This window comes from Siniperca chuatsi, linkage group LG2 (genome assembly GCF_020085105.1).
Source record: "Siniperca chuatsi isolate FFG_IHB_CAS linkage group LG2, ASM2008510v1, whole genome shotgun sequence".
Taxonomy (NCBI): Eukaryota; Metazoa; Chordata; class Actinopteri; order Centrarchiformes; family Sinipercidae; genus Siniperca; species Siniperca chuatsi.
Window position 1 is genome coordinate 14,464,563 of NC_058043.1, and position 25,056 is coordinate 14,489,618.

The 25,056-nt window shown below is 39.5% G+C and overlaps 2 protein-coding genes and 1 long non-coding RNA gene across 9 annotated transcripts; 2 read left to right on the forward strand and 1 right to left on the reverse strand.

The window, feature by feature from the left end:
- The first annotated feature begins 13,222 nt into the window (after positions 1 to 13,222).
- Positions 13,223 to 17,794, forward strand: LOC122865568 (taste receptor type 1 member 3). Its single transcript, XM_044174179.1, has 8 exons — positions 13,223 to 13,429; positions 13,559 to 13,859; positions 14,283 to 14,639; positions 14,743 to 15,159; positions 15,264 to 15,467; positions 15,632 to 15,752; positions 16,301 to 16,671; positions 16,766 to 17,794. The coding sequence occupies exons 1-8, from the start codon at positions 13,233 to 13,235 to the stop codon at positions 17,363 to 17,365; spliced, it is 2,568 nt and encodes an 855-aa protein (XP_044030114.1). The 5' UTR covers positions 13,223 to 13,232; the 3' UTR covers positions 17,366 to 17,794.
- Positions 16,530 to 18,431, reverse strand: LOC122865593. Its single transcript, XR_006375504.1, has 4 exons — positions 18,300 to 18,431; positions 17,809 to 17,869; positions 16,808 to 16,910; positions 16,530 to 16,665 (listed from the first exon to the last, which is right to left on the reverse strand). It is a non-coding gene; the product is annotated as an uncharacterized LOC122865593 (long non-coding RNA).
- A 43-nt stretch (positions 18,432 to 18,474) lies between these two features.
- Positions 18,475 to 24,818, forward strand: odad1 (outer dynein arm docking complex subunit 1). 7 transcript variants are annotated; one of them, XM_044174192.1, is made up of 15 exons: positions 18,475 to 18,582; positions 19,333 to 19,411; positions 19,515 to 19,614; positions 19,705 to 19,894; positions 20,007 to 20,132; positions 20,302 to 20,415; positions 20,582 to 20,649; positions 20,737 to 20,924; positions 21,943 to 22,077; positions 22,374 to 22,456; positions 22,670 to 22,862; positions 23,322 to 23,485; positions 23,608 to 23,711; positions 23,814 to 23,904; positions 24,015 to 24,818. In XM_044174192.1, the coding sequence occupies exons 2-15, from the start codon at positions 19,345 to 19,347 to the stop codon at positions 24,117 to 24,119; spliced, it is 1,728 nt and encodes a 575-aa protein (XP_044030127.1). In that variant the 5' UTR covers positions 18,475 to 18,582; positions 19,333 to 19,344; the 3' UTR covers positions 24,120 to 24,818. The 7 variants fall into 7 exon arrangements, with proteins under 7 accessions (XP_044030127.1, XP_044030163.1, XP_044030136.1 ...); XM_044174228.1 differs by having other exon boundaries at positions 22,670 to 22,838; XM_044174201.1 differs by having other exon boundaries at positions 19,518 to 19,614.
- The last annotated feature ends 238 nt before the right edge of the window (positions 24,819 to 25,056 follow it).

Below are 25,056 nucleotides of genomic sequence, written 5' to 3' on the forward strand. Positions count from 1 at the left end.
TGATTTCAGTGAAATGATCTGTGGTTAAAAACACATGCAGATTTTTAAGTTATCTATGGGCATGCTAGCAACCCCATGAGGCTGTAATGCTTAATACGCACCAAAAAAGGAAACTGAACTTTTGGCTTGTTAAAATAACAATGTTACTATATTGACATACAGTTAGCATGTCAATATTTTGCACGTTTTCCGTGTTAGCATGATGAAATGCTAACATTTAAACATTAGCATATTAGCATGCTATGTTACTATTCATTTTAAAGTAGAGCTGTTTCAGTATCCTGTCATGAACTGAAGTGTTGGACAAGTGGAAATTCTGACCTGTTGGTGGCGCTAGACTAAAAGTCACCAGTCAGATGCAATAAAAGTCAAAATGTAAACAAACCACAGACCTCACAAATTGTTTTTCCACGTCTATTAATGAGTGCAAGAATAGCATCAAAAATAGAGACAGTGTGTCCATCAACACTTTGGAAATTGTGTATTATGTCTCTTTCTGACACTTCCACAGCCAGTGGTTATAATATGAGATTTTTGGTTTTGTAGTTAACACTCACTTGCTATGCTGTTTTTTACTCTTCATGCCCATCATACCTTTAGGCTTCAAACCTATTTATTAGAACCCACAGTAAAATTACTAAAAACCATATAGGGCTCATAGCCCAAACTTTTATATATTCTACTCAACTTTACAGGTCACTTGAAGAAACCTGATGTGTTAAAAAAAAATGTTTTATTTACAATTGGACAGTGAAGCCTGAACCCAAACAAGGCGATATTCCAGAGCTCCCTGAAATTCCAAGAGTCCTGCCGGAAATCCAACATGAGGCAAAAGGCCGCCCCCTTGAAAGGGTCGCAGAGTGTGAATAAGTCCACAGCGCGAACATGGCCGTGGCTGACAGACGGACTGAGTCAGCGCCACATTCCAGTGGAGTCAACCATCCACTTTACCCTCAGCACATGCACCCCTCCCCTTGCACACACACACACACATCACACATTTTTCTCTTGCTCACACACACATACTGTACACTATACAGGTGTATCAGATTTATACCATCGACTTTACCCTGACAAAACTGTTCCCCTTTGGACTACTCTAAACCACATAGTCTGTCTCTTGTTGCTGCCATCCAAATGTAAACATATGAGGTTTTAGATATTTTAGATATGAAGAGCAGCTGCACTCACTCACTGACCAACACCAGCAGTAGGCAGGAGAGGCTGACTGCTCACCTGATGTAAAGTGATGTAAATGCATCTCTCTGTGTACATGGCAGTCAGTACAGTATATCCCATGCAGCTGCTAATGGATGTCTGGATGCTGCCCTGATTCATCTGCTCACAGACTAAACCCGTCATATCAATCCAATCAGTCCGACTTTACAGGAAATAGCATGAAGCAGGGTTTTATTATAGGCAAAAACTGCATATCTGTGTACAGTTTTGTTAATCTGATGTTTTTTTTACTACACTTTGCAATACTATATGTCCAAAAAAGTATGGACACCTGATCAAACTATGTGTATAACTAAACATTACACCCATATGTGATTGTTGAACATCTCTTTTCAGGATCATGGGCATTAATATGCTGCTGTGACAGCCTCCACTCCTCTCCGAAGGCTTTCCATAGGATTTTAGAGCCTGGCTGTGGGGATTTGTTCACCTTCAGCCACAGGAGCATTAGTGAGGTCAGGTAGTGAAGGATACGCCCTGGTTTGTATTCAAATTGATGTTCCAATTCATCCCAAAGGTGATGGATAGGGTTAGAGACAGGGCTCTGTGCAGGCCAGTTGATCACGGACATCTTTTAAATCATTTCTCAAAACTTATCTTTTAAAAAAAGCTTTTTATTAATTCTAGCACATTGGGTATTTTATTCCATTTTAATGTAGTTGTATAAAATAATTATTTTAGTTGTCTGATTTTATTTGTTTCATTGCAATGAAATGTTTTAATCCTGGTCCAACCATATAAAGCACTTAGTAACTTTGTTTTGTAAAGTGCTGTATAAATTACATTAAATTATTATTATAAACTTTTGGACATGGAGTAATGGAGTACTTGAATCTGTCTCTGACTCTGTCCCTCTGGAAAAAAAATAAAAAAATTCAATTAATTCATTCAAATTAAATTCAAAAGGACTTTATTAGTACAACAGTCCAATATAGTACTTGCCAAAGCACTGTATAAATATTGACCTAACTTGTGTATATACAAATATGTAAATGTATGTATATAATGTGTAACAATCAAGGACTCAATGAGATGTTTTTACTATGTAACGGCAACAGTAATTTTAACAGTATTTTAAAAATAACAGTGGTAAAAATAGAAAAAAAACATAAGAGAATTTAATAACATTAACTATAGATCAAACAGATCAGTCGCTGTCCGTCTCATTGTTCTCTCTCTTGCTCTTCCCTCAGTGTGGAAGTGCAGGGCTGTTGCCACAAAGGTGTGTGATTAACTCTGCGTGAGTCAGATACAGGTGTTTCGCCTCTAACAACACCCCCTTCCCCAGGTTTTTTAGGTTTATAGTTATGAGGCAGCCTGCATCTTCACACGCAAGCCTGCTGTCAGTCAGGAGCCGTGGCGCACAGGCTATCATTCATCACACTGGAGACAGTTGGAGGGTCTGCAGCTGGGGTGTCTGTGTTTACACATTGACAGATTTAGACCAGCTTAGATATGACTGATCTCTCTCATGGGAGGAAAATTGATAGCAGAAACAGGTAGAGTTTGCACTTACTATGGTTAAGGATAACAACCACTGATACAAGTTGTATTAAGCACCATAACAGAGAGAAACAGAGGTAAATCTGGGTTTTCAGATAAGACACACACACGCTGAGGATCTAAATGATTTTCTGGACACCAACAGGGCATTCTTACTAATTTACATTAAAGGAGTTTGAACAGAGTCTGGGGTCTTCAGTCCAATCTAGAGCCCTGCCCTGTATTGCAGGCTCAGCTTGTCATCATGAGGACTATTACCAATGTATGATAATGGTGATGACTGGTATTGTCACTTGCCGGGAGTAATGCAATGTGGATTTTCCTGTAAGGTCACAAGAGTGACGCAAAACCCGTGTCTCAAGAGCACAAACTGAGTCATCTATCCAAATAAAATACAATATACCTGGTGTGAGTACAGCACTTTCAGATGTCTATCGTCTTGTGTTTGAAACGTAGTTGTGCCAAAGCTGGTCTACACTAGGTATAGGTATAAACAGCTGCCCTCTTCTTCAGATTTTTAGCTTACGTAAATGACCTGTTTTAGGTCACGTTATTTAGTTTTGTAAAATCATAGTGGCTCAGTGGTTAGCACTGTGTCAAGCTCATACATGAACAAGTACTGTAGAACAGAACAGAAGACATCTTAAAGGATAGAATCACATTAAAATCCCATCCAAATATTTGGATATGTGTTTTAGTTAGCCAAGTGGGTATCTTTCAGAGTTACAGTCTTTTTAGTACAAAATTCCCTCCTTGTTTTACCATCCAGCCGCTACAGCTCAGCAAGCAAACAGTCCTGGGAAATGTCTTACTCAAAAGACTCCAACTTTGGGCTGCAACTTTGGAAAACACCCACTTGATTTAAGGTGAACTGAAATGCATTTTTGCACAGAAGATTTTGTCCCCCATCTCTTACATTGGAGTCACAGTACAAAGGGATCTCTTCACTGCCAGTATCGACAGGTGGAACAATTACAGTGACCAATAACTTTATAAATATGTTTGTTTTAAGACTGTGAATGTGAACTTTTAAAGCAGCCATAATCAATATTTTTATAACAATGGATCAAGTGACGATGTGTAATGTAAAGAGTCGCTTGTAGTAACGAACCTACAGAGAGTTACCACTAGACTCTGCGGTTCCACTCACTGTACGGAAATTTATAGTGTCTTTCAGCTTTTCAATTTCCGGCCCAAAATCTGACTGATTTGATTCAACCTCACGACTCTGAGCAGGCAGCTGTTTTTAGCAAAAAAATCCCAACCAAAACACAACTTCAAATGAATGTTAATGTTGCTCCGTATCTGTTGGATGTGTGATAAGTAACTGTTTGCTAACATGTTCGCCATATCAACTTAAAATAAACTTGACTTGACTTAAAGGTAATAATATGTCAGTGTCTTGTTTACAGCTTGTTTTCACTGCCCCAAAGTGGCTTAAAAAATCTATTGTTGCAGGTTTAAATATACCCCAGTTTAATTACTGTTCCAATGGCCAAAAACGGAAATTGAAAGGATTTTACAATATATAGTAGGCTTTTGATACAGTAAATATACCACCTGAAAACCTTTCCTCCTTCCTGAAACAATAAATCTTTCTTTTTTCTTATTTTACCTATTTCCCTTTTTCATCCCTCTCCCTGCCTCTCGTTTCTCCCTCCTTTCTCTCACCCACACGGCTGCCCTTGGGCAGGCAGCACTAAAAATAATTGAAATAGTGATACACTGTTAAGCAGCCTTTATGAGCAGCTGGAAACTGCAGAGGTACTGCCTTCATCTGCAACTCGTCAGTGATCGCTGGAAAATATGGGCCAGTGATGGAGTGATAACAGTAATGTGAAGGCTGCTCTAGTTAAAGGATGTTCGGGATTTGCGGCTTTGCTTGCTAATGAGCAGGTAACTAGCAGCCAGTGTTTCCATTCATGTTACAAAAAGATGCTGTGTTTCCATTACATCAAAATAAACGGCTGGCAAAAGTCCAAATTAATTTGGAGAGAAACAAAACAGTAAAACTTTACTTTAACTTCTAACTATTTAGCATTGATAGGCAGTATATACACATTTAATAAATGACTTATAACACAGTATTATATAGTTGTATGCAGATATAAGTGTTTATTAATGTATTTGTCAACAACTATAACCTCTTCTGTGGTCACCCATAAGTGGAGGCTGCTGTATAAACAGATAATGAATGACAATATAGTAAAACACAGTTGTAATAATATAAAATATGTCTTTATAGGAGAAGTTATAATTGTTGACAAATGCTGGACATTATTAAACACTTGTGTTGTCTTTATATCTCCTTACAATTACATTATAATGTGTTATAAACCATTTCTAAAATATTTGTATAGTGCTTACAAATGCTAAATAGTCAAAGAGCTAAAAGTTAAGTGGTTTCCTTCAGGTACATTGTATGGTTTCAATACACTTTTTTACCAATAGAAAGGACAAAGTTGACCTAAAACAATGAAAATAGAGCCATTAACCAAGAAAACGCAACTGAAAGCACAAGCCCCACCTCGTTCACTTAGCAATGATGAAATATATGAAAACATGTCTTTATGTTTGGGGTGTGAAGCTTGAAAAGGACTATGACTGGAGACAGATTCAGGTTACCTGAAATGACTGGGCATGTGGCTGCATGGGGCAGCTTCTAACCTGTGCTGAAAAGGACAGACACCCCGAGGGTCGGACTGCGGCAGCTGGTATGTTTCTAAAAACAGGCAACCCGCTGCCCCTCCACCGCTTCCTCCTCCTCCTCCTCCGTTCTTCACAGCAGACGCTGATCTCTGTCTGTCTTCAGAAGGAAGCAATTATTGAGTCAGAGGGAAAGACGCCTCCTTTTAATAAACTCACATCAAATCATCCGATGACTGACAGCCTCAGAGTGTGACTCACTTGTTAGACGGAAATGGAGAGTGAAAAGGTTCAACAATGACAAAAAGAAAACTGAATTAGAGGTCTTAAGAGAGGCAGAGTCATGCAGTCAGGACAGAGCTTCAGGCACCAGACGGCCTAAGCTTTCATCCTCCTTAATTTCTCTCCTCATAAACAGCATTTCCCTCCTCCACTCGAGCAGTGTAACCTGGCTACGGTACCTTCTATTACTGCCTCCCCTGTCTTTCTAGCTGCTGTCCTCTCTCTCTCTCCTCTCCCTGTCTGTCTGACTGTATGACTCTTACCCTCTGTCCTATGTCAGCTCAGTCTCTTACATAAGGTTGACCTGGTAAAATTCCACAGTGCTCGCTTGCTCCCTGCTCCTCTAACTTCTAAGTGTTTCACCCTGTAGCGACAGCAATATGTTACTGTTCAGATCCAGCCGCCCACGCATAGGATGTTTTTCCAGCTGCTCACAAACAAGCTACCTCACTATAGATGAGGCTTGAATAGAGGAGAGGCTTTACTTTTAAGGGAGTCCATAATGTGAAAACACTGTGTCATTGTTGTGAGTGGTCTTGCCTCCCGATCTGGAGTGTTTCTTGAAGCTACTCATGTGAATTGGGGACACTTTGGCTGCCACTGATCTGATGGACACGAAATAGCACTTTTAAATTTTAAATTACGCTTGGCTAAATGTGCACACAGTGAACATCAGATGCTGTATCTGATATGGTAGTATTACTATTTTTACTTATTTTTACTATATTCAGTTTGTCCTTTAAAAAAATGTTCTTTTTAGGTTGCTGTACAAATTTTACTAAGTTTTTTATTGTGTGCAGCTGTAATAAACAAAATTCGAATGTTTGACTACAAATTAAACCTGCAATAACTACGTGGCTACGTAGTTATGTTATGTGGCTACGTAGTTAGGCTATGTGGGGGCAGTGGAAACAAATTGTGAACACCACATTGACAAATCATTGCCATTTAAGTTGATATGTCCAATATTCACTCTCTTTTAGCTCTGTTTTTGGTCTCTACCAACTCCTGAGAAAAATATCTGGCTCTTTAGCTGCTAAATGCTCCCCTATGTTCACCAGTTAGTCGCTAACTGTGTCTGTCTGCTGTTTGGTGCTGAGCTGGTAGAGTAAAGTGGGTTTTTAGAGCTTTTTCTACTGAAAAATGATGCTATGAGAGCGGTGAGAGTGAACCAAAACAATAAAGTTGGGGGCAGATTTGGGCAACAATTTCTCTGTAAGTCCTCTTTCACATTATCACATTGTTTTCACATTGTCATTTGATATATACATACAGTATTTGTGATAAAAATCGATTATAGCTGCTTTAATGAACATTTTAGTCTCACTCAACCCCCATCATTGCACCACAACATCTTTTCAATTTCAATTGCTGTACAGATTCCGTTTCATCTTTACTTTAGAAAATGGCTCACATCACCAGTTCCAGCAGGTAAAAACCGCAGCAGGAGAGCATACTATAACTCAGAGATCACAGATAACTCGTCTGATGAGTCACAGACCGGAGGATGACAGATGAGACCTATCAGTTAGCTTTGGGATGTAACATGACACCACCACACAGGCAGGACTACACACACACACACACATACACAGTCAAACATGACAGATATAAAGTCACATATTAAGTGCTTTCTGCTGCATTACTCATGTCCATTTGAAATCCATAGGTCCACAGAGTGGAACAATAAAATGGATCAGTTACACACATCCTGGCTAATGCAACTCACAAACAGACTGTGTTGTTTGGAGACACTGAAAAGTGGAAGGTCAAAAACAGAAAGTAGTGACATCGCTCAAGCTCCATCAATTTGTTTCTTTGTTTTTCTAAGCAATGACATCTCAAAAATCACATCTGAATATGTTTATATACTATGATCACAATGATGTTACTTATCAGGTGACCAAATAACTCCAATGTGCATATACAGTGTACGTTAAGTGCATATATTGAACTGTAGCTCTGTGCAGGTCTGGCATTTGTTGTACAACACGACCTGTACTTCTCTCCAGTTCATTAGTCCATAATCTCACCAGAGTTTACACAGCTGTGACAACCTGGATCTCTAAACACTGTGCATTTGCCCAAAATGGAAGATAACTGAATCAATCGTTACAGTGATGTCAGAAATCCAAGGTTCTTGGTCTTTTGCTCACTCCTCCCCCCTTCCAACTTTTTGCCCTCACAGTCTGAATAAATCATGCAATATTTCCAACACTTAAAATAGGAACTCTACTTTTTGTAGACACTTAAAATAGGAACTCTACTTTTTGCGTGACAACTGTGCAAGTCAGCTGTTTGGCAATCCCTTTTCATTTCATCCATAACACAGCAAAGCCTCCAGCACAACGTGAAACATTTTTCTCTTCCTTGCTCAGATTATTCAACAAGCTCATGAAATTCCTTCTGCTTCGAGCCCATGGGCTGCTGTGAGTCAGTCATTCACTGCTGTGTAAGTAGCAGAGCAGACTGGCAGAGATGAAGCCAAACACTTCTGTCCCTGACTTGAACTGCACATGGTTTTCAGAGCCGAACACCAAAGAGGGTTTTTTTCCCTGACCTGCAGGTTAGTCAACCCAGAGTGCAAACATCATTGCTCCAGTCCTTGGACAGTGCTAACACAGTTCTAAGAATCAGGTTAATTTGTAGGTACATTTTGTTGAATTTTATCAAAGTTTTCTCACAGCTGAGTACAGTAAAATGTTGTAGCCATGGATAAATCTCCACAGAGAAGTGTGATATGTTTAAGCATTGGCAGATGTGAAACAAAGCAAAGGCCTGAATAGTCAAATGACTGTAACTACAATAAAACAATGCACAATAATGTATTACATTGTTTATATATCCCTGCACATGTAAATGTATGTACAAATGCAAGTTGCAACACACTTGTAAGCCACACGCACACAGGCTGAAGACACGAAGAAGAACAAGTTTTACTGCTGGAAGGAGGGAGGATGAATCCTTTATTTAACCCTTTAGGGTGAGGTAAAAACACCTCCATAATACAAGTGTTCAGACTGTGATAACACGCACAAGCTTTTCTGCATGATGTTGTAAACTGAGCAATGTTACACCACCACAGCTGGTTCAACCCCCGACCAGCCACCCCCGCCGTTGTACAACAGGATCTCGTCGTTCCCACATTTCCTCCAGCATCATTGCCACAGAGCTGATCAAGACAGATGGTCTCATGAGTTTAGTATTCTGCTGGCTGGCTGCACGGACTCGCTGGCTGGCTGTCCTCACTCTGCACAGAGAGGCTGGCTAATCATTTGTCAGCCCCTGTGGGGTATGAGGCCAGCATGTCAACAACGGGCCCAGTGTTTCTCAGGCCAGCGATGGAGATTAGAGAGTGAGGCTGATCCAGCCACTCTGCGAGGGGGGGGGGCAAAAGGAAGCAAGCAAGGGAGAGAGGGTGGTATTCCTGGGTCTGTCTCAGGGAGGGAATGCAGCTCAGACTGTGTTTTGCAACAGTCACGGCCGTTTGGGACTGACAGAAGGGGCACTAGAGGCATATTATGTTTGCCAGCCACATTAACACTGGCACAAAGGCACCCCTAACGTGCAAGAGTATCTATTTCATCACATCAGGACACATGTATGGTGTTCCCCTAATGCAAAGAACGTCTATGTTTTCTCTGAGAGGTGTTGTGCAACAATGTTCCAGGTCAAAAGGCTAACCCATGGAAATCTACAGACAAACTCGGGGGAAATGGTTTCAGGCTTACAGGACAAAACATGTTTCTTCAGATTATGAGTGAACCAAAACATTAGGACCAAGAAAATCATTTCAGCCTTCATGCAGGTTGACTCCCCTCTGTTATCAGTTGTTCAAACAGCCCTGTGCTACACAATGTACCTGCTGCCCACACAGCTGCAGGAAGCTCCACCTTCACGCCATCACCAGCAACACAATATGTCTCGTTCTGAGATTTCTCACCTCAGGCCTCCAGCTCCTCATATACACACACACATACATACATATTCCCATTCTGTATGTACAAGTAAGTGCCAGATTTCAACAGTCCTACAGGCAAGGCAGACTGTGTGAGTCCAGGTGAAGATGATAAAATATACACATCTGACATCTAGTGGCTGAGCAATGTAAATGTCCACACTCAGGAAGTGGTAGACTTTATGCACCAGGGTGAATAAAATGAACATAAACTGTACAGTATCGAGGCTAAATCTATCAGTGTGGACCACTTTTTAAAGGGAAACATATTTTCTCACTTATCGAGTCAAGTAAATTTTATTTATATTAGAGCTGCAATGTTATTAGTTGATTAATCAATCAGTTGATTGACAAAAAAAAAAAAAATCAGCGACTATTTATAATCGATTAATCGTTTGAGTCAAGCAAAAATACCAAAAAATTAGATGGTTACAGGTTCTCAAATGTGAGACTTTGGCTACATTAGCAGCTACCAGTATAACATCCAAATCTCCAACCAAACTGCATGGCAGCAGTTGAGTTGCATTGTGGGTAAAGTGGGATCCAGGTTTTAACAAGGAAGAAGAATGTGTGGAATAAAAATATATCTCTGGTTCTGCTGCATCAATTTTGATCCTTTTTTAACTGTATATCATGAGTCAGACAATGTTATAGAAGTACAATGCTAAATCGGTGGAGTACTCGATTAATGGAGAAAGTTATTGGCAGATTAATCGATAATGAAAATAATAATTAGTTGCAACCATAATTTATATAGCCCAAAATCACAAATTTGCCTCCAAGGGCTTTACAATTTGTACAGCATGCAACAACCTCTATCCTTAGACATTAAAAATTATTTAATACCTGGAACAAAACAGACTGCGTATGACGTTGGCGCGGATTATCAGTGAAATCAAAGCTGCTCAAACATAAACAAGATGTTAATCTGAATCCACTGTCTGCACACAAGAACAGGGCAGAAACACTGAGCCCACACTAATCACACACAAGATCCAGTCAGAGTTTCTGCAAATGAAGTGATTTTGACTATTCACAGAGAGGATAAAACCTTCAATGTTGGCTTGCAGTAGAAGAATTAACTGTAGGTGGAACAGGCTGTACTAAAGAAAAACATTGAGTTTCATCACCAGCCATCTTACGTCAAGATGACTAACAAGATAGGCAGCAGCATACCTCCTTTATGTCCCTGAACAAACCCTTCCTGTAACTGATATGTCCTCAAATCAGGCTTGTTCACCACAAAAGATAAGTGTACATGAAAAAATTACATTACACTGTACAGATTGTAGTGGAAAATGCTATTCATTGTGTAAGTGAAAGTACTGGTATGAAGGATGAAGAAACTGAGTTGTCTGGTCAACATAAAAGACTATCAAACATTTTATCACTACTAAGTTTGTCAGTAGTCACAACCCAAAGTGTGCTTCAATCAGACTCATATCCTTCATGAATGACAACTAAAACTCTAAGTGGTTGTAAATTCAAGGTGTGCACGGTAATTGCTTAGCACTGTGACGTTCTCTGCCCGGTTTAGCAACTAATTCTTAACCTATTAATCAAATGAGAATCACATGTTCACATGTGATTCAGCAGAATTCTTTTGCCCATATGTCCTATATAAGAAACCACTCCCTCCATTGACTCTGATTGGGACTTTATGTGAAAGTGAGTACCAACCATCAAAGAGAAAGGCTCAGGAACTGGACTGACAAAACCCAACTCACTTAGTTTTCCTAATTTTCCCTCCCTATTGAATTCTTGCTTTAGTGATGTAATATGCAGACAAGATTTGAGCCAATGAAATGCTGCCTCCACGCAATCACTGAAAAAACAATAGTTTAACTTATTTAATTTATATTGAACCATTGTTCGATGCAGGTCTGCCTTATTCTGTGTGCATATTCCACAGAAATTTAAAAATATTCCTATAAGAGGATTGCATTACAGAAAGGTGAAATAATCTCATCCCATGGGGAGAATTTTGTTTTAAAAAAATACTTATGACTTTCCTGACAAAATACATAACATAACAAGCATAACAGGAATTTGAGTACAATGACAGACTCTGAGAAGTGTTTTGTCATTTGACATTTGAAAGTGCAGTTTGCAAATTTAAATATTTGCTTGAAATAAGGAAAAGTAAGGGCTAACAGTGCAATCATTTGAGAAAAGTATACTATACATGCCTCAAGACCTTGACCCTCGGAACAAGATGTTTTATAATTTACTGAAGTGAGTTGGGTTGATTTTAATTGTGATAATTAAACTGTGTCTTAATTCAGAAGAATCCAGGGAAACATTTGTGAAAAAGAACATTATTTTAGTCAAGTATCTTATCATTTGTTCTTATTTCACCCGAGGCCAACTGGGTAGGAAAGATGTTTGCAAATATGGATACAAGGCAGAATAGTGGTTTGGCTGTTAGCGCTGTCACCTCACTTTAATTGTTTTCCAACTAGTGTTTTCACGTTTCCCTGAATTCACAATGGTTTTGTCTGGGTGCTCAAGTTTCCTCCCACAGTCCAAAGACTTGCACGTCAGGTAGACAGGAGGCTCTCTCTTACACTCTCCATAGGTATGAGTGTCAATGACCTAATTATTGATTGACAACCTGTCCATGGTGTTCCGCTGCCTTCAGTCAAGCTTAGCTAGTGTCCCCTTTCTAGTTATATGTATAGTACTATTTCATACAAATGATGTTCAAAGTGCTTTACAGGATAATAAAACAAACAAGCTATGTGGTTTTCAAAGTGACCAAGAGCTTTGAAAACAAGTAGCCTGTACCTGTGGCAGCAACAAATTTTCTGAACAAATATAAGGCTTGTTTAATATTGTATTAAAAAGACCATTTAAAAGACTGTATGTCTGTAGGTTTATGCAAATGTCTAGGGAGGAAATATGTCAAATTTGCTTGTATGGATGACATGTGTTGGTTTTGCATGCAAATGTACATGCAAAACCAACACTGAGGTGAATGCAAAACATGACAACAAGAAAATGAAAACATTCAATAAAATGAAAAATCATTAGCGGTATCTAGGTTGATACTTATTTCTGGTTTTCTTAACGGCACACTGGTTGCAGTGACAAAGTTAATGTAGTATAAATTTTCACTAAGGTAACATGATAAGCCAAAAGGACATTGAGAGAAGAGAATCAAAGAGCAAACCACTAGCAAATGTCAGGAAAATGCTCTGGAAAGATGAACCCCCACCTGCACAACACACACATACACACACACACACAAGGTGCAAAGTGAGTCTTTCCTTCGTACATGCAATGTCATCAAATAAGATGCCACATCCATAGTTCCTTAAGAATTAAGGTTCTATCAGTTTAGACAAAATCACAATAATAGTGCAAATAATACTACAGCCATTTATACCATAAATATGTAAATATAGGTCAATATTATAAGAACCATTTCACATGGTTTGCAGTTACTTGGTATTACATCTTCAGGTGGCCGGGGAGGGGCCAATCACACAAATTCGCTTTGAGGCTTACAGCCCAGAGTTTGCATACAACAATATTTCCTAATGTACTGACAGATAAGGACACTGTTGTCATTACTAGCTTCCGTCACCGGCTCATCGGCGTCATGACTGCACCTTTCATTCTGCTGGTTATGTGCTGGGCGTTTAGACTGAGCTGCAGTTCACCTGAATGGTTCCACAACATTTCTACAAGTCTCTTCAATTTGTCTGGGGACATTATGCTCGGAGGGCTCTTTCCCATTAACAAGCTCACCAGCAACCTCAGCCAGAGGAGGGAACCTAACAACGTCAGCTGTGAAAGGTAATTTCATAAGGTTATGGGGAAATAATGGGAAATAATGAGCCTATTATCTGAGATTCTGCACCAATATGTATGCTTAACCTGACTAACAAGGCTTCTACTTAGTTTTTTCTGCCTGTGGTCCCACAGTTTAAACGAGTATGGACTGGGCCTCGCTCTAGTAATGAAATATGCAGTGGATGAGATCAACGCAAACCAAATTCTGCTCCCTGGCTTCAAGTTGGGTTATCAAATCTATGACACATGCAGACAATCTGCTGTCGTTGTGAAGCCTACCATCTCTTTCCTCACAGCAAAATCTAGCAAAGTACTATCTGTGGAGTGTAATTACACCAACTATGAGACCAGCATATCAGCTGTGATTGGTCCTTATAGCTCGGAAACGGTGTCAGCCATAGGAAAACTCCTGGGATTCTTTCTGATGCCACAGGTTTGGTTGCAAATATGTCTAGTCATATGTCCACATACGTTCTCTTTATGGGCAGATTTGACATTTCCTCAAAAAATATTCCAAATGTTGAAAATAAATCTTAAAAGTAAAGATAAACATTCACCTCTACAGTGTCCCACAAGAAGTTGATTGTTTTATCTCACAGGCAAGTGAGCTGTTTTACAAGGCAATCACAGAAAAATATTCATTTGTTCATTCATTAGTCAATCATTACCTGTTTTGGCTTTTTTATTTTTTTTCTTACAATATAATTACATAGAAAACAACTGCCCACTTGCATTGAAAATCATCCTGCAACCTCAGTAAATGTGCATTAGGCCTTATGTGCCAATAATGGGCAGGGCTGTGTAACATCAGTGTGGTAAAATTCAAAGTGGTATAATATGACTCTTCTCACTTCAGATTAGCTTCGGTGCCACCAGTGACAAATTCAGTGACAAGCTTCTCTACCCGTCATTCTTCCGTACGGTGCCCAGTGACAAATGGCAAGTGGACGCCATGGTGCGTCTGCTGAAGGAGTTTAACTGGAACTGGGTGGCAGTGGTGGGCAGTGAAGAGGAGTATGGACAACAAGGTGTGCAGGAATTCTCCAAAATAGCAGAAAATCAGTCTGTCTGTGTGGCCTATCAGGGGCTGATTCCAATATACACTGACCCTGGACCAACGGTCAAAACCATCATCGACAATATCGAGGTAACCAAAGTCAGAGTGATAGTGGTCTTTTCTCTCGCAGAGCCAGCTGAGGTCTTTTTTAAAGAGGTTAGTGAAGCAGAGAATTTTAAATTTTAAACATGTTTTACATGTTATTGGTGGATAGATTATATTCAATTCAGTACCAATCATCCAATCTAATCTATTCCAGGTTATCAGGAGGAATGTAACGGGTGTGTGGATTGCTAGCACAAGTTGGGCCATCCATCGTCGACTGACTTCTCTTCCCCATATCCAAACAGTCGGTACAATCATTGCATTCACTGACAAGACACAGACCCTGGATCTGCTCACTGCTTACACACAGGAGCTCTTCATCAAACTGAGTGAGGAGAGCGCAAAGACGTCCCCTCCAGCACCACAGTCTGGCAATCCTGACAATCCCTGCCCACAATGTTGGAACTTGTCGTCTGCTAATATTAGCTTGGTGACAAACCATGCAGTGCAGCGCACAGCTTTCAGTGTGTATGCTGCCATCTACAGTGTGGCGCAGGCATTGCACAACCTGCTGGGATGCAATTCAACTGCCTGTAAGCAAGGATCTGAAACCAAAATCTATCCCTGGAAGGTGATTTTTTTTGTCTGCTATATAGGTGATTGCAGACGATTTGGAATTAAAATTATTTTTTGACAACACTGAAATTATATAATGAATAAAATCTTCTTTTGCAGCTGTTGGAGGTTTTAAGGAATACTTCTGTAGACATAAATGGCACAAATTTTAAATTTGACAGTAATGGAAACCCAAACATAGGATACAATGTGATTGAGTGGGTCTGGGAAGACTCACAATTAACCTTCACAGATGTTGGAAGCTTTTATGAACAACTGTCCATCAACAAGTCCCTCTTCAAATGGCACACTCTAAACTCAGAGGTAATTTCAACAATTTATTAGAAAAGTGATATAAACTTTTTAACATATACAGTTTAAAAGCTTTGTGATTAAATTCCACCTAATCATAATTCAGTTTGGGTTCCTGAAATATTGCATTTTTTTTTACCATAACAATCTTAACTGCAATGCCACACATTTTGCAGGTTCCTGAGTCCACCTGTTCAGCAAAATGTGGAAGAGGCCAGGTCCGCAGAGTCAAAGGCTTCCATTCCTGCTGTTTTGATTGTATCAACTGTCAGCCAGGCACTTACCAGGAAAATCAGGGTAATGTGGTTGTCCATACATCTCTCAAAAACTTGACCCTTATTTAAAGAAATAGTGCAACATTTTGGGAAATACCTTATTCTCTTTCTTGCCGAGAGTTAAATGAGAAGATTCATATCCCTCTCATGTCTGTATGGTATATATTAGGCTATAGCCAGCAGCTTTGCTTAGCTTAACATAATGACAAGGGGAAACAGCTAACCTAGCTCTGTTCAAAGGTAACAAAATCCACCTATTACCACCTCTAAAGCTCACTAATTAACACGTCACATCTTGTTTGTTTAATCCGTACGTGCTGGACTATTTCTTGACCAGGCACAGTAACTTCGAGGTGGTTTTGAGGTTGCCAGACAACCAGCAAAGACTCCAGGAAGTGACTGTGTCTTCTCATCTAACTCTTCGCAAGAAAGCAAATAAGCATATTTTCCAAAATGTTGAACTATTCCTTTAATGGTGATGCAAACCATGCATCACTTCCAGTCATGGTTTGATTTGATTTCTAGATGCGCTTGTTAATCAAACCAAATTTCCTGTTTTCTGACTCATAGAGGACATCCAGTGCAAGAAGTGCCCTGAGGGTCAATGGTCTCTGAACAGCAGCACTAATTGCACTGAACCCACCTTTGACGTTTTGTCCTGGGACACACCTGAGGCTCTGGAAATGATGCTGGCCGGGGTGCTGCTGCTGGTATGTCAGGGGTCAGTGGGTGTTATGTTCCTGAAACACCGGGGGACCCTATTGGTAAAGGCCTCAGGGGGAGCCCTGAGTTTTGTAGCTCTGCTAAGCCTGATGGGAGCTTGCCTCAGTCTGCTGCTCTTCCTGGGCCAGCCAGGGGACGTGGTGTGTCGTCTTCAGCTGCCCCTCACCTCCATTTTCCAAACAGTGGCCCTCTCCATTATCATGTTCATCTCACTACAGGTGAGGAATGACATGGTATAATGCATTACTGTAATGTAGGACAAAATAAAGCACACGCATTGTAATCAGGCTGCAAACCTCTCTTTTCAAACAGATATTCTACGTGTCAGAATTCCCAAAGATGGCTGCCTCTCACCTCCATATACTAAGAGGCCCTGGAAGCTGGCTGTTTGTGCTGGGCTGCTGTGCTGTGCAGGCTGGTATCTGTGGCTGGTTTGTTCAGGAAGGGCCCTCTCTGTCTGAACATGTGAAAAATATGACAATAAACTTTGTGAGAGGATTTCTGTCATGTCCAGTGTTACCCTTGACTGGATTTGCCTTAATGCAAGGTTTCAACACTTCAATGGCCCTTATATCATTCATGTGCACCTTCATGGCCGCAAAGTCTCTTCATCAGTATAATCTTGCCAGGGACATCACCTTCTCCTCCCTGATCTACTGTGTGATTTGGGTGATCTTTATTCCAATCTATATAGGCTTGCATGACAAGAATAGGTCTATTGTCCATGTTTGTTTTACCCTGGCAAGCAACTTGGGACTGGTGGCAGCCTACTACTTCCCAAAATGCTACTTGCTGTTGAGAAAACCTGAGCTCAATACAGCACACCACTTCTGTACCTTTTTAGAGGGTGCCCCACCAACACCAGGTGAGGAGGAACCACAGTCACAGCCAGAGTCAGAGTCAGGGCAATAAACTAAAGTGCAGTTTTATGATTAAAAAAATCAAAGCAACTGTAAGATTAATGTTATCTTGTAAAATCTGCATGCTTTGTTTGTGAACAAAGAATGTTTGTGAATTTAATATAATTAACTAGCTTAGGCCTACAGAATAGGTTACAGACATACTGTGCATTAGGCTATAATAAGTTGACCTATAATGTAACATGAATCTGTAATCATGAAAAACAGTTCATGTTTGTACATGAGTGTTCATGTACAAAATATAGAAACAGTACATTTTAAAACTTAAATGTACATTTTGTATATTTTCCTTATAATAAAGAGACTACAATAGGCTGATTCTTCTAATTGATTTTGTAATAGAAAACTATTAGAGTAAGAGTGCAAGATTTTTCTTCTTTGAAATGTCCCCTGGTTGCATTCAGCAAGGCACTGCTTATACTTGAACTTACTTACTGAAAATGGTGAAGAAGTCTTCAGATCCTTTAAATAAATAAAAGTAGCAATGTCCTGACTCCTGCATTAAAAATAGGTGTTATTATCAAAATAATAAAAGCACTCTTTATGCAGGCAGATGAGACCCTGTCATTGTTATATGACATATTTTACTATTGGATTGTTATTACTGATGTCTTCACATGTAAACAGCATTTAAAATGTCGAGGCTGGTCAAGGTGGAGATAATTTTAACTACATATACTACTGTGGGGTATTTTAAAAATAAAAATGTGTTTTTAAGCTCATCATATGCGCCGTCTGATAAATGTAACACAGTAAAACAATATCTTCGCCAGAAATGTAACGTTACGGTTAGTAGAGTATAAGTAAGAAGTAGCTTGAAATGGAAAGTAAAGCTACCTCAAATACACTTAAAGTACTTGCCTAAATGTAACACTGCTCCTACATATTCAGAGTTTAATCACAGTTGGGCATTTTCTCAACGTTACCTTGTCTCTACTGGCACTCAAATCCTGTGAGGCAGCTCCTCCTCTCACGTTATGTGTGTACCAAATCCCATTAATGTTATTATTGTGAGACTCGAGCCTAAATCAAGCTTTACCGCTCAACCTGCCTGTAAACGTCACTACTGCCTGAGAGTCTGAGCTCAGGGATTTGAAGTCCAAAGACACTTAGCAACGGTTGCTAACAACTCAGACTGCTGTGAGGCTGCGGTGTGTCCTGGCCTCCTGGGAGGTGACACTGGGTTTTTACTTTTTAAACTTTCAGCTGGTGAGATAAATTCTTATTTGTCAGACACATTTTCGATTCCGTTAGCTAACTATAACCAAGCTAAATATTTCAAGTCTTCCATAACAGCTAGCAAGAACCATGGCTACTTTATTTGTTTTAGCTAACGCTAGATAACGTTACTAATGTGCGTTGTGGGTAGTTTTGATGACCTGTCCTACAACCTTGGATTGACAATTCTGCTCGATGTTTTTAAACCTACATTTAAATATCTGGGTTTGATTAATCACATATACTGTAAATACAGCAACCTGCAGCAAGTGCACACTAAAGGTTTGTGAAGATAAATGTGTACTGTTCAATGTAAAGCTATTGGGGGAAAACGTGACATTCTATATTGTTCTATAAGATGCAATACCATACAAAATGCAACAATCAAACAACAAATACTATGTATTTTCCAAGTAAATAATTAAAACAAAAATATGTCTATGCAGCATTTTCTCACATAAACTACCACTTCAAAACCAATGTAAGGAAAAAAAATAGATCTAATTTTCCCTTCCTATTTTAAGTCTTACTCTAGTGATGTAATATGCAGACAAGATCGGTGACAATGAAATGCTGCTAACAAAAAAACAGTTTTAACTTATTTAGTCTCATATTCAGCTTTTAATGTTTGAAAGCAGAATATGAGACTAAATATCTAGGTTTGATTAAACTTAATGGTCAGAGGACAAGAACATTACCATTAGTACAAGTTAAATATTTTTTTATTTTCATCCGGTGAAGCCCAGTGTAACCATGCCTCGAGGAAGAACGGCCACAAGTGCCCGCTCAGACAGCAGTGAGATGGATATTGATGGTACAGGTAATGTTATTATTAACTATTAGATGTTGATGCTCTCTCAGTAATGTTATTTTGCCAGTTGCATGGCTGAAATAGCTTTAATATGCATATGATGTTTTTTAAGCAGAATCAGAGATAGCCAAACTGCAGAGGCAGTTCAGGATCATGGAAGGAGATCGGCAGGCCTACAACCTTCAGGCCCAGGAGCAGATCCGCAAACAACAGTGAATAAGCACTACACCTACATCACATCCTCAATAGTGTATGCATGTTTTTTATTTGCCTGATCGGCTGTTTATGTGATGTGGATGAAGCCAGGAGATAGAGAAGCTGCTGAAGGAGCAGGAGGAGCTGCATCGAAACCTTGGTGCGTGTAAGAGCTCTTCACGCCAACAGCAGGACAGCGAGGACACCCAGAGTCTTCGTGCTCTGCTGGAGCAGAGAGACATGCTGGAGGAGGAGCTGGAGAAAGAGAAACAGTGTCAAAAAGAGCAAAAGAAAGAGGTGAATTAAATCCTTTTCACTGTATGATACTAATTCTAGCTTCATTTCATGTTTACTGATATTTTTATGGTCACAAACCACAGTTTATGTCATGTGTCTGTAATATGGGCAGATTGCAATCATGGAGTTGAAGTTGGCAGAGCTAAGAAAAGGGGAGGTCAGCATAGGTGATACACAAAGGTCTGAGGTACGGCGAACTCAGAAGGCCATACGCACTTTGGAATACAAATTGGACAGAGTGAGTCATGAAACTCATTACCGCAAAATACCTAGAAAACCTATAGAAGTTATATTGTTGTTCTTTGTCCGTCATTAGTACACGCTTTCACCAGTGCATATCTTCTCATATTATTATATTACATCATATTATTCTAAAGTTTGCATGTATTGTTCTATGTCCTGTCCAGGCCTTGACTCGCTTCAATGAGCAGCTGACCAAAAACAGCCACCTGAGAGAGGAGTTGCAGACTCTTCATATTGAGCGTGTCCGTTTCCAGCAACTACACAACAGGCTAGACAAGGTCAGAGGTCTCACTATAGATAATTCAAAGACGAGGCCCCAAACAAGTTTACACTATTTTTGTTTAGCTTCCTTGTTATATTTAGCCCATTACTCAAGTTTTTACACTGGTTTTAAGTTGTCAAGAAAAAAAAATATGTCTCTGCACTGATTCTTGTGTGTTGTAGGAATTGCTAGATGTCCGCAAGAAGATCGGGGAAGTTGTCAACCTGTCGACTGCTGCTTATGATGTCAGGTCAGATTTGAGACAGTTGTGTAATGTAGTAAAAATCAGTGTGATATGCACCTCATGATCTTGGTTGTTATAAAACTTCTACTTCAGGGTGGAGGCTCAGTCCAAGATAACCATGATGAGGGAGAAGGCAGTTAAGGACCTTGCCCAGTACAACGCTGAGATGAAGGAACTGGAAAGGCTTATTGCACATGAGTGTATTCTGAAAGAGTTTATGACTGCCAAGTGCAGCGAGAGGAGCGGGCAGGATGATGGCATTGAGATGGGACACAGACAATGTAAGACACAGCTAATGTGTTGTAGCTAATATTGCTTATTTGACATATTAATAATCATGATAATGGCAAAAGTGTTAGTGACTTTATCAGTGATGATGATAACGCTGGCAGTGTTTTTATTTTTACTCAGTGGGGAATCCCACCAATCATCAGCTTGTGTTTCACGAATGCCCAGGCACATTCTCCTACTATATATCCCATGAGCACAAGCTAGAGATCCCATCTGGTCTACAAGAAGCACATATGTAATGTCCATGTAAAAAAATATCGTTTGAGTCTTCAACATCTTTCGTCATTCACCGTCTGTGTCAAGCTGTATATTGGAAAACACTATGGTGTTGCCTAGTTTCAGTTTAGTTTTATGCTAACAAAAACTGGGTTGGATACCTAATATACTGTATGTTCTCAGATATATCAAAACATTGTTTTTTTTAATTAATTGGTATATTCCTTTTCAGCAAAAGGACTATAACGTCTTTACAGTACCACAACTGCCTGCTAACTGCAAATAATAGGAAATAAAACATTTTTAACACAGTATAATTGACCACAACAGCTAAGAAATATTAGGATTAGGATTTTATTGATTAAATCAATAAAACAAACAAGTACTAGAAAGAACGTTCCTATTGGCTTAGAAACCAAAAGTGAAACATTATAATCAGTCCTGGCAGTGAGTCCTTGAACACTGGAACAGAAATAAAATGATCCTTTTCACTGTGTAAACTTGTTGCAGCCACTAGTAGCAGCACTGTTACAAAAGGAAAAAGCTATGTAAATTATGATAATAAGTAGTACATAATATAATAATATGATAATAAATCTGTGATGTACAGATTGGGCATTGCTGCTTTAAGTATGTCTAGTCAGTTTAATATGTGAATAAGAAAATTGTCAGAGTTAACATCATTCATAGCAGTAACAGTCGATGGTATTGCTGACAGTGATGGTGACAGTGGTGACTGTTATACAGTTCTTATGATACTGATATGATGGTAATACTGCTTGTTTGTCCCAGTGTCAGACCTGAAGGAGCAGAGGAGGGTGGACTCAGGGGAAGAGTCGCTGGACGCTCTAGAGGAGGTGTTTGAGAGGATCCGGACTGTGACAGGGGAGGACAACCTGGACATGCTGGTCACCAGGTTCATCCAGGGTAAGTCTTATCAACACAACCTGACTATTTCACACTCATCCATACACAAAGACAATGCTTCTTACCATCCTTTTGGCTCTGGAACCCATCTTCATTACTCAATTTATATTGTTTCAGTATATGTTACAAAAATATCTCTTATTTCTATATTATTTATATATGTATTTGATTTATAGACAATAGCACCATAATTACAGATACCTCTTTTAAAGTCCCACTTTGATAATAAGAATAATCAGTCTCGGTTTAGAAGATTTAAATGTATCTCACTGCTGTATTGCTGTTTCGCTGTGCAGTTGAAGACCGGAACTTTGCACTCTTCAATTTTGTAAATGAGCAAAACAATGAGGCGGAGGCACTGAGGGATCAAATCAGCCAGGTGAGTATGCTTTCTCTGTTTGACTGTGCCCGTGGACACACTTGGCCGGGGTCATAGAGTTCTTCTAGTAAATTCTAGTAAGTTCTAGGAAATTAAATGAATGCTAAGGAGATACAGGTAATTTTTGACCGCAGAAAAAGTTGAGAAAGTTTGTTAGTTCATATCAATTATCTATATATTTATCTGTTTATGTTGAAATGTGTGAATCTGCAGATACAATCAGAGACTGAGCAGTTTCGGGTAGCAGGTTTGCAACAGGAGCAAGATCATCACTCTTTGCTGAGAGACATTGATGAGCGACAAAAGAAAACCGAGTCCCAAGCTGAGGACTATGAAAACCAAGCCAGCATCATAAGCAAAATCCTGGACGAGGTTAAAACAGGTTTGGCGGCAACTTATTTTACAGGTCAGTAATTTCCTGATCATAATTTGGTAAGTAATGATAAGGGAATAGAGACAATTTGTATAATTCTAATTTATTAATTCCAATAAATTGGTATAACATGGATTTTTTTGTCAGTGCACAGCAGGTCAGATAAACATGCAAAAATGTGAAATCGGTCTACAGGCAAGCATACAATTCAGCACATATGAAGAACACTGTCCAACAGTAAATGAATAATTAATTAATATTTACATGGGTTTGAGTTGACCTATTTTCCCTAAGATTTGTATCAAATTACATTGTTTTTTCAGGAAGTCACAGACCTGTAAAATACAGATTTTTCTTAAATACATGTGTATCTGCATACACGCACCAAGTGATTACGAAAAAGCTTCAACATACTGCAGGTTTGGCTGGATATTTATCATACACAAGAAAACACAGACAGTTCTCCTGACTCTCGTTTCTCCCATCTCACAGGAGTGAACAGCATCTTCTCTAAAATGGAGTGTGACCGCTCAGTGATAGAGGATATACTGGGCTCCTCTACAGGGATCAGTGAGAACAACATCATGTCCTACCTGGGTCTGGTGGAACAGAAGACCAACGAGCTGCTCACCATACAAGCGTTCCTCAATTCTAAAGTAACCTGTCAACCTGTGGCTCTGTCCTACCTTTTCGTACATACATTCTTGTTGTATAGACAGTAGTTTCTTTCATTTCTGCCCTGTAACATAACATGTCTCTGTGTTTGTAATTCTTACAGGATCTGGAAAAGGACTACAATCCAAAAGATCTGGCCAAATTTCTTTTGGGTCAAAATCCAGAACTGCTTCAGCAGAATATTAGCATCCAACCTGCAATCAACAGGTGGGCCTTTTATCTGATCATTTTGATACCTATGTGTTTATAACTAATAAATCTATACATACATTAAAACACTTGTGTGTCTGTGTTGGTTGGACTCCTCAGTGTGGATTATGACGCAGAAGAGTCTTCTGTCACTGATGAGGAAGAACAGCCACTTTCGCAGGAGGAACTTCGCAAAAGAATAATAAAAGGGGTTAGTGCAATACAAAATGCCAATCCTACACTTCACTGATTATTTGTGGTTTACATCATGATCAGTGTTTTAGTCCTTTGTTCATTTGATTTTCTGGATATGATTTATAGGTTCTGCAGAAAGACAGTTCAGTCCGGCAGGCAGCAACCAAAGCCTCAAAGACCAGTCAGCAGTTTGATGCCAGACGGCGCTCCCTGGAAGACGCACTGATCTGACAAATTGACCTGATCAGTGTAGTTAATATGTACATATTAAAAATGGGATCCTCATCTGCACCATCATCGGCAGTTGGAGGGCCTGCTTTCATTGTTTACCGAAATATAGATCAATGGAGGCCATGACCGCTGATGGAACCAGCTTGATTGGCCATTTTGAAATGTTGCAACTTGCACACGCAAACATTTAAAGCTTAATTATGCTGTGTGTATGTCACCTTTTATGATGAATCATTGGCATGGCCTGTATATTACATCTTGGTGTGATTTGTTTAGTTGTAACTAATTAGGTTTGGAGCTATAAAGATGCCTTTTCAGGCTCTGGTAACCAGCTGTCCTTTTGATGTGTGACTTGCCATCTGGCTTTGGCTAAACAATCTGGTCTCAGTACAGCCCTCCCTCACTGGCAGCGTTTCATTACATGATACTTGCTGCTATTCTCAAAAGAAAAGGTTGGGGGCAGCAGAACCTTTTGTAATTGTAATTAGCATGCTGAGACCTTGATTCAGTGTTTCCAAAAAAGGAGATGAGGAGCTTTTAGAGCTTCACTGTACATGCTGATTTTGAAATGTTTGTTGGTGGAATAATAATGATTTCCCCCAGATGTATTTTGGTGAATCACACTCATTTATTGAGATTTTCTTCATAAAATCAGTGTCATTATTTAAATAAACTGTCCTCTATCATCTTTCCATTAAATTAGTTCTCTGTTCATGTACACCACAATCATTAATGTCAGTCCCCAGTTGCCTATTCGTAGTGTAGGCATACTGGGCAGATTAACATATTATTTCCATATGTGCCAGTAATATCAGGAGCATCTGTATCTGTATCAGTCAGTGTGGCTTGCAATGTACAAAACTTCACTTTGATCCTCAGGAGTTTCAAATGTCATCCAAACATCCTGGAGCAAGCCTGTGTTGGGGCAAAGATGGCA

Coding starts and splice junctions, on each gene's coding strand:
- odad1 (XM_044174192.1), top strand. CDS start 19,345: ATGCCTCGAGGAAGAACGGCCACAAGTGCCCGCTCAGACAGCAGTGAG. Junction 20,133..20,301: donor TGGAATACAAATTGGACAGA/GTGAGTCATGAA, acceptor TGTCCTGTCCAG/GCCTTGACTCGCTTCAATGA. Junction 23,486..23,607: donor AAGCGTTCCTCAATTCTAAA/GTAACCTGTCAA, acceptor TAATTCTTACAG/GATCTGGAAAAGGACTACAA.
- LOC122865568 (XM_044174179.1), top strand. CDS start 13,233: ATGACTGCACCTTTCATTCTGCTGGTTATGTGCTGGGCGTTTAGACTG. Junction 13,430..13,558: donor AACAACGTCAGCTGTGAAAG/GTAATTTCATAA, acceptor GTGGTCCCACAG/TTTAAACGAGTATGGACTGG. Junction 14,640..14,742: donor CTGAGGTCTTTTTTAAAGAG/GTTAGTGAAGCA, acceptor AATCTATTCCAG/GTTATCAGGAGGAATGTAAC.